Source organism: Podarcis bocagei (assembly GCF_964188305.1).
Source record: "Podarcis bocagei genome assembly, chromosome: 8".
Lineage (NCBI taxonomy): Eukaryota > Metazoa > Chordata > Lepidosauria > Squamata > Lacertidae > Podarcis > Podarcis bocagei.
The window spans coordinates 27,290,121-27,303,715 of NC_138133.1; the positions used below are offsets into that span (position 1 = coordinate 27,290,121).

Consider the following 13,595-nt stretch of genomic DNA (forward strand, 5'->3'; position numbering starts at 1 on the left):
GAGATTTTGCGGCACAAAATACAATGAGAACAGTTCTTTCCACGCTGGCCCTTTGCAGTGCTTTTACAGTGTAATCTTAATTAGCAAGATTAGATGCCTTTCACTTTTCCCAGACTTGCCTTCAACAGATATTTGACAGAGAGCATGCAAAAAAACCCTCTCAGCCACACATTTTAGCTCATCTCAAAAATGATATACAATAATGACATGGTCATGAAGTTTAATCCCTAAAAGGCACCCTACACATATCTTACTAGTGCATCTTTTAAAAAATATCATTGTAGTTATTTCCTATTTGCAGAAGTAAACTTGAGTGAAAATAATCAGTTTTCCCTGTATTGCAAAATTCAATATGAAGTTTTAAGAATACAGAATTAAAAACACAACTAGGATACAATCCTATGCTCCATTAACAGGGAACTTTTGAGTTACACACTACTTTTCTCACCATCAGTTGCCAGATAAAATAGTCTCCAGACCCCACCAGATGATCAGCCACAGGGCAATTCATTACAGCTTTTGAAGCAGAGAATTAATGACACAGAAATCAAAACACACGCATTCTCCAAATAATGAGAGGTGCAATACTATGGAGAATGGGAAATTTGTATTAAGCAAGTACAGAAAAGCAAGGACTCTTAATGTGTGAGTTTTGGGTTTTTTTTAAAGAAACATGGCAGCATCATGGTTTCTGTTTATTTCCTACGAGGAAGCTCTTCAGGTTTCTGATGAAATTCCAGTCAAGTACAAATGCCTATATTTTTCCTGCCTATGATGTATATCATACCTTATATATCATCTCATAACATATATATGCTACAGCTAGTGAGTTTCTCCTAAGCCAGTTTCACTCCATTTGTCTCACAGGCATGATATATAAAAAAAGAAAGATAGCAGTCATTCTCATGATTCTTCCTTGTAGCAAGGAGGAATTTTTCAGCCTCTTTAGGGCATTTTAACCACACCCTAAATCTAAAAGGACATCAGCACAATCATCTCCCTCCAAGGTCCCCCGGGGTGAGAGGAGGACGAATGATCACACAATGGGAAAACATTAATATAGATATCCAGTTGCACTAAAGAGTCCACAAACATCAGAAGAAGAAGACACAGTTCCAGAAAGCTCCATCTTTTAATTGGACTTTTAACTAAAGATAAGGAGGAAGGAAAACAACTGATCTTCAGGACAGACCCCATTTGTCCAAACAACTCACATTCAATCACAGCTCTGATGTCACTCATTGTCTAAAAAGACTGAGTGGTGGGAGCAGTCAAGTTAGCTCATCTTAATGAAGTTACTTAACATTTGGATACTTAACATTTTGCTTCCTAACTTTTTTTGTAGGGGGGTTAGAGACTTGCCTTCCTTTTAAAGAAAGGAAAGCTCAGAGTCTGGTTCCCCTGCTGGCTTTGGGCCTGATAACCAGTTAACCTTGCACCTTTGTTGTCATTTTTTACTACGTAAAGATCCAGATTTGGAGAATCAATTCACAATTAGTACATATGAAATAAAACCGCAGGCAGAAGGCTTTACTAAGTGCACAAGATAAATGCTTGAATGAGCATCAATGTGCTCCATTTTGAATAATCACTCAATAGGGCTAAGTTAAGTTTCACAAGGAAGTACACGAAATTACAAAGAGAATGAGGAAAACAAATCACTTGATTATGTTTCTCTCAAATGCGCTTCTGGGTAACTGCTGCTCTGGTTCCACCTTAACAAGCAGCTAGATTCAACTCCCACCCACTCCAACTTGCCCAACTGGTTCTGCTTTGGCATGCAAGAATGAGCAAATATCAGAATGTACCTTTCTTGTCAGCTCTCTTTTAAACAAGACCAAGAAACTGTCACCAATTTTATTCTGTTGTGTGTGTGTGTGTGTGTGTGTGTGTGTGTGTGTGTGTGTGTTGTTTAAAAGGGGAGTTAAGACAAAGAAAATGAAATTCAGCATGGGAGTTTGACGGCGAACTGCCTGTCACATCACCTCCCATTTTCTCATTTTGCACGCAACTTGCCTGCAGACTCGAATGATCAAGAGCGTAATCTGAACATAAGAAGTTGGCTGTCAATGCTCATAACAACAAGCAAGGCAGAATAAAATGACATTGGGAGCATTCTATGTTCCTGGACAATTGTAACGTAAAGACTCGATGATAAACCATATGGGAAAGGGAAAGAAAGTCAGCAGAGGGGGACAGAACTCACCACTTACAGAAATGGCGGCTATGCTAACACTTAAGTGCACACTTAAAAAATTAAGGTATGTGTGCTTGCAAACATCTCGCTTTCTCTTTCTTATACTCAATACTAAATGGGCTAGGATTGGCTATTGCTCCATTCCATTCAAAGCATGTTTGTTAACTGTTCTCAAAGAATAACTTAGGAAGCTCAGCATTAAGCTGTACTTCTCTTGCAGAGAGAGAAAGATCAGCAGCTACACTGCTGAGAACTAAACTGAAAACATTTCCATCAGTCTGCCATGGAGTTGTGTGTCTTCGCTGTCAACATGCCTCTGAATGCAAGTTGCTGGGAATCACAAGTGCAGAGAAAATTGTTGTTGCAGGATCCCCATGGGCATCTAGTTGGCCACTGTGAAAATGAAATGTTTGACTACGTGGGTGTTTGGGCCTGAGCCAGCAGGGCTTTTCTAACGGTCGCTCTGAAATCCCATGTTTAAATTATCTGATGCAAAGCAATTCAGGGCACACCTGCAAACACTCCCAAAAGAACACAGAATTATTATTTTTCCATTATACATGCCACTGTTCAACAAGTTGCCCCATTGCTTTTAGCCCTTTCTTGGTGCTGTGTAAGTAAAGGTAAAGGGACCCCTGACCATTAGGTCCAGTCGTGACCGACTCTGGGGTTGCGGCTCTCATCTCGCTTTATTGGCCGAGGGAGCCGGCGTGCAGCTTCTGGGTCATGTGGCTAGCATGACTAAGCCGCTTCTGGCAAACCAGAGCAGTGCATGGAAACACCATTTACCTTCCCGCCGGAGCGGTACCTATTTATCTACTTGCACTTTGTGCTTTTGAACTGCTAGGTGGGCAGGAGCAGGGACCGAGCAACGGGAGCTCACCCCATCGCAGGGATTCAAACTACCGACCTGATCGGCAAGCCCTAGGCTCTGTGGTTTAACTCACAGCGCCACCTGTGTCCCTTGTGGTGCTGTGTAGGTCACAACTATAAGCACCCTAGGAATAAATTGTGACTTCTTCCTAGGATTTTCCCCTTTGTGGCAATAAGTGAGGATATGCAGACTCTACCAGGTCTTCTGTATTTGAGTGGAATAATGCAACAGCCAGGTGGTCTGTGCTGGCGAGACTAATTGCCTGCATTGCACCCGACCCCCAAAGCAAATAATCCTGTGAACATGTCCTTAGACTGCATCCAATCTGTTCCAAGACCTTAGGTTCTAGGGATACATTCTGCACATAATACAAACTACTATACAGTAATTCTGTTAGGAGAACCCACGCCTAGGCTCAGGGCAAGATCAAAGCCGGAGAGCAGAATTCCCAAAACATCTGAAGACTCATGGATGGGGACTCTCTCACACACCTCCACACCCAGTGCATGAACTTGGGTTTGAAAAGATTAAGGGGTGACGTGTAAGTCACAGAAAGAAAATTAACAAGCCTTGCTATTTGAGCAATGTGCTTGGGGGGAAAGGAGTCATGAAGGAGGCACCAAGCAACAGGAAAGGGACGGCAAAACCTCAAAACGCTACTGACAAATACTTTTTGCAGATGCGTTGCCTTGACAAAAGAACACTTTTCTTCTGCCTCCGAGAAAGCAAGCCATAAACTGCAACTTGTTGGCATAGCTGTCAATGTGTCCCTTTTTTAAAGGGAAATTCCCTTATTCCAAATAGGATTCCTCGTAAGAAAAGGGAAAAGTTGCTTGTTGGGCATTTTACTTTTTAAAAAAAATATTAGGGCTATTATTACAGATCAATTTGCCAGCATGATTTTGAGACGCTGCCTCTCTCTTTTGCCTCCTTTGCTTTTTGGTGCTATCCTTCTGACAAAGCAGCTCCAAGTTTGAAAACAGCTAACTTTACACAGAAAGCAGCAAAACATGCCCCCCCCCAATATAGAACTTCTTAAAAATGTACATGCCACACAACAAAGTTTAGAGGTACAGTCACATTGCATATTTCCGTTGCACATAATTAACAAAAATGGAGAGCAATTGTGTGCATGTCATGGATATGAAGGAATGGCCGATTAACAATTTATAGATAAGAATATATTGTTCATTGCAAATGTGATGGAAGAAGAGGAGGAGCCACAAGCGAAAGTGAACTTTTAAAAAGTGACCTTTTTTTGCAAGACTACGGGCAACGAAAGGATCTTGGAATTTGGAACAGATTGACACTGGTCCTGTCTTGGGAGTGGGCATTTTTTTACTAGTGTGCTGAGTTTTCATCAAGAATCACTACCAGGCCTCCAGGCTTATCTCCACAACCTTGATCGTTGTAAACTGACATTCTTAGGATTCTCATGCGAAGTGCCTGAGAGCAGCACAAACTTGCTTTGTGGCAGCTCATGTGCTCTGTTTGGTTTAAATGCACTAATTTGGACACCAAAAGCATATTTATTTCTGCTGCCTCTGAAATTACTTTAGGAGACTCAAAGCATAACATATGCAGATATTCAAAAATACAGGTATGAATAGAATGGTTTGGAAAACAAAGCTTCTGCAGATTACGTTGTTATGGTGCAAGCAGAGGTGACCAAAGATCAATCCACACAAGGAAAGAAATCACATTATAGTACCCATCTCACTAGTGTGAAGAGTTTTAAAAGTGAGCACAGGTTGTTGTTGTCGTCGTCCCCCACACACACCCTTCAAAATCTAATATAACCCAGAAGAATACTGGCAGAAGTTATCTTATCTCAGGTTGAACTAATTGCCTATCTAGTTTGGCATTTTGCATTCTGACTGGCAGCAGGTCTCCGGCGTCTCAGCCAGCAGTCTTTCCCATCACCTTGCCACCACTTGGTTCTTCTGAACAGGAGCCGAGCCTGGGATTGGAGTTGGGAACTGCAGGATGCAAACATGTCCCCTGCTACTGAGCTATGCAGTCTTACACCATGCAATCTGAGGAAATCTATAAGCCTGATTTCTCAACATGCAAAGGTCAGTCCACAGGCCACATTCTAGTGAGCAAGTGTGGATGAGCCACAAAACCCTCCTCCACATCATGTGACAGAACCTGCAGTCAATCGCCCCCTTCTCTTGCAACTCTAATACAGTGGTACCTTGGGTTAAGAATTTAATTCGTTCTGGAGATCTGTTCTTAACCTGAAACTGTTCTTAACCTGAAGCACCACTTTAACTAATGGGGCCTCCTGCTGCCACTGTGCCGCCGCTGCACAATTTCTGTTATCATCCTGAAGCAAAGTTCTTAACCTGAGGTAATATTTCTGGGTTAGCAGAGTCTGTAACCTGAAGCGTATGTAACCCAAGGTACCACTGTATGCTGGAACAGACTTGTGCCAGGCTCTAGGGATGAGGGCTGCTTCCAAAGCCATCAATATGCAATGCTGGGGGTAATTTCTTCTGCACTATTACTCCCCCCCCCCCCCGAATTCATGGCTCAACACTTCTGCACAGAAGAACCAATGACTGCTGCTACACCAGCCTAATGGCTAAGGCAGTGGTGGGGAACCTGTGACCCTCCAGATATAGAACTACAGCTCCCAAATTCTAACCACAGGTCATGCTGGCTGAGGCTGATAGGCGCTGGAGTCAGCCGTCATCTGTAGAGAACACCATGCAGCTAGGACACCGGCCATTTATTTAATAAGCTGTGTTGGTAAACAGGTACTTAAAGGGAAGTTAAAACGCAAGGTGCAGTGTGATGAAAGAGTCCAGTCCAAAATAAGTAGGGCAGCTTGTTAAAGGACATTCTGTTCAAGCTCTGTCCTGCAGAATTGGCACAAAAGGGAAATTTAGACCCAAGGGTGACAACAAACGGGCAGAAGCTATGAGCAATTCGAGAGAAGCTCACGGGAGGAATCCATGTTCTCCGGTGCAAGCCCCACTGAAATCACACTCCCGTTTCATTACGAAGAGGTTTGGGCAGGAAAACTCCCGTGTCCCCTTTGCCGCTTTATCTTTAAGGCTGACAACAGAAACTAGACCATCCAGGTGAGAAAACAAACAGGCACTTCAGGAAGATGCTATCAGCGAGATCGTGTCTAAACCAGTTTGCCTTTTATGAGGATTAGGCATAGGAAGGAAAAGTTCAGAAGATGTACCATGTACAAAAGACTGGAACTTTGTCTGTCTATCTTTTTGTGTAAAAAGAAAAGAAAAGAAAGAAAGACCCCTGCCTCTTAAATGTGATCGTTTGAGTTTGCAGGTTCAGAGAAGCATCAGAATTGAAAGCCACCTAATCCAAGCCCTTGAATGATGCAATCTAGAGCTAGAGCATCTCCAATGGAGCCTCTCGCTAAAGACCTCTAGTGAGGAACAGACCAAGGTAATTGGTACCATTGGACTATAAGAGTATGGGAAATCCAATCCCACCCCCCTACTTAGCTCATCTTTTTAATACTCTTATTTTAGAGAATTAGATTTTTAAAAAGCAAAAAGTCTACAACGCTGGAGGAAAAGGGGGATCTACCTTAACCACTTAAGCATGATGAAGGTGGGGGTGATGGAATGATAGATGTGGTTTTGTCCAAGGTACACATGTTTCACCCTGGCGGAGAGCTACCAACCCCAGAAGGCCCTCACTTTGCAAACCTGCCTTGTTAATAGAAGTTAATGCATCATTAATCGATGTCAATGCCTTCTCTCCTGCGGCCTGTTACCTTGCAAGCAAAGTCTCCAAGAAGATGGAATTAATAGCCAAGCTGTTGTGCTTGAAACACACATTGTATTTTGGGACAATGCCGCGAGATGCAACTAGGATAGGGCAACAGGGAACAACTGCATGGAAAGTAAGTTGGGGAAGTTATGGTTGAAGGAACTGCAATTTGGAATGGGTTTTTCTTTTCTTGGAAAAGAAATCTAGGCATGTTATTAACATGCGTGGCACAAGGCATGCCCTTGCAGATATGACTCAAGCGCAGCAACTTGAAACATTTCAGCCCAAAGAGCCCCACCTTTGCTTGATTCAGGATAAGCTCACTGTTTTCTCAAGGGAATGGGATGTCTTCTGGCACCGGTTTTTGACTCAAGAAGGAAACTGCAAACCTGCACGTATTAAGTTCGTATTTACTTTTATCAATGGAGCAAGTGAGCACCTCCAGCGCTGCCCTCTGGACCTGACCAGAATTCCACAGGCGTCTCAAGTTTTAAATGGGCAAGGAATTGGGGGGGGATTTCAATAGCTTATTTGGAACTTTCACACTAAGCCTCAGCAAATCTGTTGTTGTTTTTTTAAAAAAAGAATAGCACAAGGATTGCACAAGGTAAGGCATTTAGGGAAGCAGTTAAGTCATCTCCTCCTCTCTGGGCCTCTTCTCTTTCTCATATATAGTCTCTAGGGAGTTGGCAACATGTGTCTTGGGAAAGCTGCATGGGAGATGAGCTACGTTCTTCTTGTTTCTCTGATCAGGAGTGAGCATGTGTCAGATAACTGAAGCTGCAGGATTCTGCCCATGTGATCGAGGAAGCAGCAGCATAGGGTGTTGGGATAAAAAGTGCTTGGTTTGTGCAAAGAGCTAGGTGCATTGGAGCAAGGCAGTGACCATTTTACCAAGATCCTACCTAAGGCACACATCTCAGCAAATCTGAATGGGCAGCTCTGCAGAGCAGAAAGATATGGCAAGTGGTGTCAACATAAATTCTATGCTCATTGTCTCCCGAGGAGCACAGCTCGCCAAAGTGGTTCTGCAAACACATCATTGCTGCCTCTCTCTTATATTGGGCTTCTCCTTAACATTAAACTGAAAGATAGGAAAGAGCTATGAAGATGCATGGTCAACCTGACAGAATTTTGCAGGGTCAGTGTATGGAAAAGTATTAAGGAGAGCGATGGAATACCAACACAGTGGTTTGCTCCTTGAACGACTATACAGCACAGCAACATCCACTATCTATGTGGCTTTAGGAAAGATTAAACCAGCTTTCCCTTGCCAGGCTCTCTTGATGTTGAACTGTAGCTCCCCTTAGCCCTAGCCAGCATGGTCCATGGTCAAGGATGGTAGGAATTGTATTCCTGGAAGCACCTGGATGAAGGAGGCCGGACGAGACAAATTCATGGAGTCGGAAAAGCAAAAGTCATTAGCCAAGGACAGCTAACGAGAACCTCCAAGTGCAAGAGAAGCACATCTCTGAATGTTAAGCAGGGACACACTGCTATCTTAGCACCTTGCCAGAAGGTTTCCTGAAGGCATCTGACTGGACGTTCTTAAGAAACCGAGATGCCAGGAGGCTATATGGTGAGTAGACATATCTGAGAGCTTGCTAGAAGAACGCATTTGATTATGTCAAATTCTGTGCACTTCCTTCATAAAGAAAAGTACTACTAGAGTTGGTGGGAAGACATCTCAGTCCCAGGGGCCTCCAGCCTTCTACGCCTGGCCCTCAAGTGTTCCTCTGAAGGCCACGCACCCTCCTCAGGGCTGACCCCGCTCCTCAAACTGTGCTTCTGATCAACTCTGCCCCACACTCTCCTCCTTGAGTGACATTGCCTGGCTTAAATGTGTCACCTGAACTGTAATACGGCCTCTTCCTTGCCTGGATAGAAGATGAAAAGGGTTGTGTGAGGGGTGGGGAGGATAAAGGGCTTGCCCACTGTACAAAAGAATCGCATTCATTGCTTTGCAATGTTGCATTTGGCTGTGCAAACTAGCAGCTCATGGCACCTAAAAGGCTCCCGATGAAAGTACATGGCCATCAGCCTGAAAAAGGTCATCTGCTGCTCACTTATCTGTCTCTCCCTCATTTTGGCATTGCACCTCTCTACCTGGCCCCCCAAAAAGCATCTAATTCAAAATAAAAAAGTAATTGAGAATTCTTGTGTGCAAATAAAGCATCTGCCTATGTTTCAAGCTGCATCTGCATGCATTTCATTTTGCATCACTGGGAATGCATCTCGGCTCTTTAGCATAGAGTATGATCATCCTGGGAAACAGAGCGTCCTATAAAACACTTGAGGGGGTGGGTGTCAGGGAAATCACCCTCCCCTCTGGGCTTGCCTCCCTATAAATTTGTGCTTTAAAGCTCACATCTGAAGATCTGCCTAGAGACACGAAGTTAATACAAACCGCTCTGTGATTAGCAATCGCTTTACAAAGATCCCTATCTCATTTCATACTGCTCGTTGCACAGAGTACCAAACCTTATGTGTATTACAGCTGTGATGCAAGAGGTGTTAACAACTTCTCTCTGCTCTAGTTCCCTATTGAAATCCCACTCACCTGCAAACCTTGCTATCAGCCATGGAGGGGCGGGGCGGGGGGGGTGGAACAGTGCCAGTTTTACCAATCCAAGTCACTCCTCCTCCTAGCAACTACATGAAAGCATCAGGAACAAAACCAACAATAGATTCTGAAGAGTCCAACATGGATCTTTCACATGATGCCAAGTTGGGCCTTGACAGGAAACATCCATTACCAGCTCTTAAAAAGGTAAAGGGACCCCCGACCATTAGGTCCAGTCGTGACCGACTCTGGGGTTGCAGCACTTATCTCGCTTTATTGGCCGAGGGAGCTGGTGTGCAGCTTCCAGGTCATGTGGCCAGCATGACTAAGCCGTTTCTGGCGAACCAGAGCAGCGCATGGAAACGCCGTTTACCTTCCCGCCAGAGCGTTACCTATTTGTCTACTTGCACTTTGACGTGCTTTCGAACTGCTAGGTTGGCAGGAGCAGGGACCAAGCAGCGGGAGCTCACCCCGTCGCGGGGATTTGAACCACTGACCTTCTGATTGGCAAGTCCTAGGCTCTGTGGTTTAACCCACAGCACCACCCATGTCCCTTACCAGCTCTTACACCCTTCACAATTCCTGTGGATTCTCTTTTGTGTAGGCTTATTAACTACATGTGCTTACTTGGAAGTGAAGCACCACCATAGTTCACTGGTATTTACTTCCACCCCCACTCCACAAGTATATGCATAGGACGGAAGTCTTATAAAACTGCCCATTTTAGAAATATTTGTCATTTAGCAGCAACACATTTCAGGAACTGAAGTATATACAATGCAACATACAAATCAAGCACAAATTAGGAACACCTTTAGAGGGGCAGTATTTTAGTGTAGTGGTACCTCAGAAGTCGAACAGAATCCGTTCCGGAAGTCCGTTTGACTTCCAAAACGTTCGGAAACCAAGGCGCGGCTTCCGATTATCTGCAGGAAGCTCCTGTAGCCAATTGGAAGCCGTGGAAGTTGCGTCGGACATTTGGGTTCCAAAGAACGTTCGCAAACCAGAACACTCACTTCTGGGTTTGCGGCATTCGGGACCCAAAACGTTCGACTCGCAAGGCGTTCGCGAACTAAGGTATGACTGTATTTTTAGCTGGGTCCTAAAAATGACAAGAACCTCGTTGAGTATTAGTAAATTATTGTTACAGTGGTACCTTGGGTTACATATGCTTCAGGTTACATACGCTTCAGGTTACAGACTGTGCTAACCCAGAAATAGTGCTTCAGGTTAAGAACTTTGCTTCAGGATGAGAACAGAAATCGTGCTACAGCGGCATGGCAGCAGCAGAGTCCCCATTAGCTAAAGTGGTGCTTCAGGTTAAGAACAGTTTCAGGTTAAAAACGGACCTCTGGAACAAATTTAGTACTTAACCCAAGGTACCACTGTACTAGGAAACTTGTTGGAGAAAAGCACCACGATCCATGGGCATCACAAACAGATGTATGCAGGGTTTTCAAATCTCCACCACCAAACACACTGTCCATTGCTGCATTGCAGGGGGTTGGACTAGATAGCCCTTCCAACTCTATGATTATACGACTATGATTCTAAGGGACAAATGCAAGGAGCTGCTGGAAGGAGGCTACAGATGCCGGAAGGAAGGGATTCTTTGGGTTGCAGCCCTCAGGTGGAACATGGCATTCAGTAAACGGTCACCAACACACGCTCTCACATTTATCAACCTTTTCCCACACTGCCACCTCATTGCCAGCTCTCACCTATGCATGTTTCCATTGGTGGTGAAGGACTGGTCACACACCGAACATTTGTAAGGCCTTTCGCCAGAATGGACCAACATGTGACGGTCGAGGGAGCTTGCAGAGCTCAGAGACTTTCCACAGATGCTGCAGGAATGGTCTGTCCCTCCAGTGTCCGTGTTATGCTAAAGAAAGCAACAGATTGTTGGTTTTGAGTTCTTCCTGTGCAGCTTCAAGGACATGTCAGTCAACTGCAACCATCATCATCATCATCATCATCTAAGAAGGTTTAATGCAATGCATTTAAAATTAGCATGGCATATCTGCAGCTAGCGAAAGCGACAGGAAGAGTAAGAGGCCAACCAAAACAAAAAGTCTATAAGGCTAGGAGAATCTTTAAAGAATATTTAGAAAACTATGGAATAAAAGGAAACATCTTGGCAGAATTAGACTATGAAAATAAGTTTGTAGGGAGATAAAAAGAAATTATATAAGGAATATGTAACTGTGCGGTATATAAAGTAATGGATAGACAAAGTACAGTGAGATTAAATGGAAGTCAGTTTTAAATTTATTTTCTATAAATTTTATAATTGTGTTCAATACCAGGAGTATATATGATGATAATTATATTAATCTTCTTATAGTGTGGTGGTTTGTTTGATTTTTCTGTTATTTGTTTGTTTGTTTGATTGATTGATTGATTGATTGATTGATTGTTTACTTGTATGTACGTCTGGTTTTTCATAAATGTATTTATTTTAAATTTATAATGATATATTTTTTTAAAAAATAGCACGGCATATCTGGGTAAGGGTGCAATTCCATACTCCCCGAAAAGTTGGCTATGGGGCTTTTTAGCACATGACCTAGGTGCATCTCTGCTGCTGGAGAAACAAGGTACATAGGCAAACAATGCTTATGTCACCTGAAGCCCCCCTAGACACTGGCAGAAATGGGGTGGGTCAGGGAGGTATAGGTATGCCGTATCCAAACTGTGAAAAGCACCATATTGGCTAAATTAGCTTGGGACCTGAAAGGATTATGCTGAAACTACAGACCATTTCTTCCATGGCAGAGTAGCTTTGTAAAACCTCTGATTATTTTACTTTACTACCAGAGGGGGAAGGGAACCTTAAGAAGAAGTGGCAAAAAAAATATATGGGAAGGGCAATAAATGCAAAAGTACAGTTGAGGGAGCGAGGGAAGAAAGCATAAGGAAACAAGCTGATAGCCTACTACAATGTCTGTGTATTTTATTGTACTGATAGCTGTTTGTCTCCAAGGAAGACACCTTCAATGGTTTTTTAAAAAGTTTTTTAAAAGTCACCGGCTTACCTGACGAATATGCATTGTCAACTGATGCTGAGAAGTGCAAATCTTTTCACAAAGAGGGCAGGTATAGGAAGACTTGTCATCTTTTGTTTCCTGCATACAAAATATTTTTTAATAAGAAATCAATCATAACACACGTTTTAAAAGTAATTAAAAATTTACAGACTTGAGGTTTTTATCCCTCGCCCATTCATGCAGAGAATGTACATGCAGCAGCAAAACATAAATTTACATAGGAAATTATTCTAAATGAGACCCTTTTTGGAAAAAGAAATTTGAAATCACAGTCTGTGTCAGTGAAATTGAGTATGGTGCAGGGTGCTGGCTAGAACCTAATCCTTCGTCAGGCATTAGGTCTACCCAGCCAAAAGTCTACCCAATCCAACCCAGTTGATGACCAGATGGCTTTTTGGGAAACCTAAAAGCTAAGACAAAGAGATAAATAATTACCTGACATTCAGAAGACATCTTAAGGCAGCCCTGTTCAGGGAAGTTTTTAATATATAACGCTGTACTGTTTTTAACACTGATTGGGAGCCGCCTAGAGTGGCTGGGGAAACTCAGCCAGATGGGCGGGGTATAAATAATAAATTATTATTATTAATTATTATAAGACATGACGGCAATGCACACCTCCAACAGTTGTTGTTTAGGGAGTAGCACTCAGGGGTATGATCCTTGAAATAGCCCACAGCCTTCATGGCTAGTAAACAGCCACCGATAAACTTTACCCTCCATGAATTTATTTAAAGTCCTTTCTAAGCCATCCAAACCGGTTGGCCATTATGGTTGCCCATTATTACCGTATCTTGAGGGAGAGAGTTCCATGCAATGTGCTGCTTGAAGTATGTGCTTCCTTTTGCCTATCCTATAATCTACAACCATAAGCTTCATTATAGAAGAAGAAGAAGAAGAAGAAGAAGAAGAAGAAGAAGAAGAAGAGGAGGAGGAGGAGGAAGAGTAGTAGTAGTAGTTTGGATTTGATATCCCACCTTTCACTCCCTTTAAGGAGTCTCAAAGCGGCTAACATTCTCCTTTGCCTTCCTCCCCCACAACAAACACTCTGTGAGGTGAGTGAGGCTGAGAGACTTCAGAGAAGTGTGACTAGCCCAAGGTCACCCAGCAGCTGCATGTGGAGGAGCGGAGACGCGAACCCGGTTACCCAGATTACGA

General features: G+C 43.3%; 1 protein-coding gene across 3 annotated transcripts in view; it reads right to left on the reverse strand.

Moving 5' to 3' along the window:
* The window catches only part of RREB1 (ras responsive element binding protein 1), a 129,786-nt gene that overhangs the window by 36,123 nt on the left and 80,068 nt on the right, over window positions 1-13,595 (reverse strand). For all 3 annotated transcript variants that reach the window (XM_081206148.1, XM_081206150.1, XM_081206149.1), the window contains exons 6-7: window positions 12,426-12,515; window positions 11,109-11,272 (exon numbers count right to left, since the gene is read on the reverse strand). In XM_081206148.1, coding sequence (XP_081062274.1) covers window positions 11,109-11,272; window positions 12,426-12,515 — 254 coding nt within the window. The remainder of the gene's footprint in view (window positions 1-11,108; window positions 11,273-12,425; window positions 12,516-13,595) is intronic.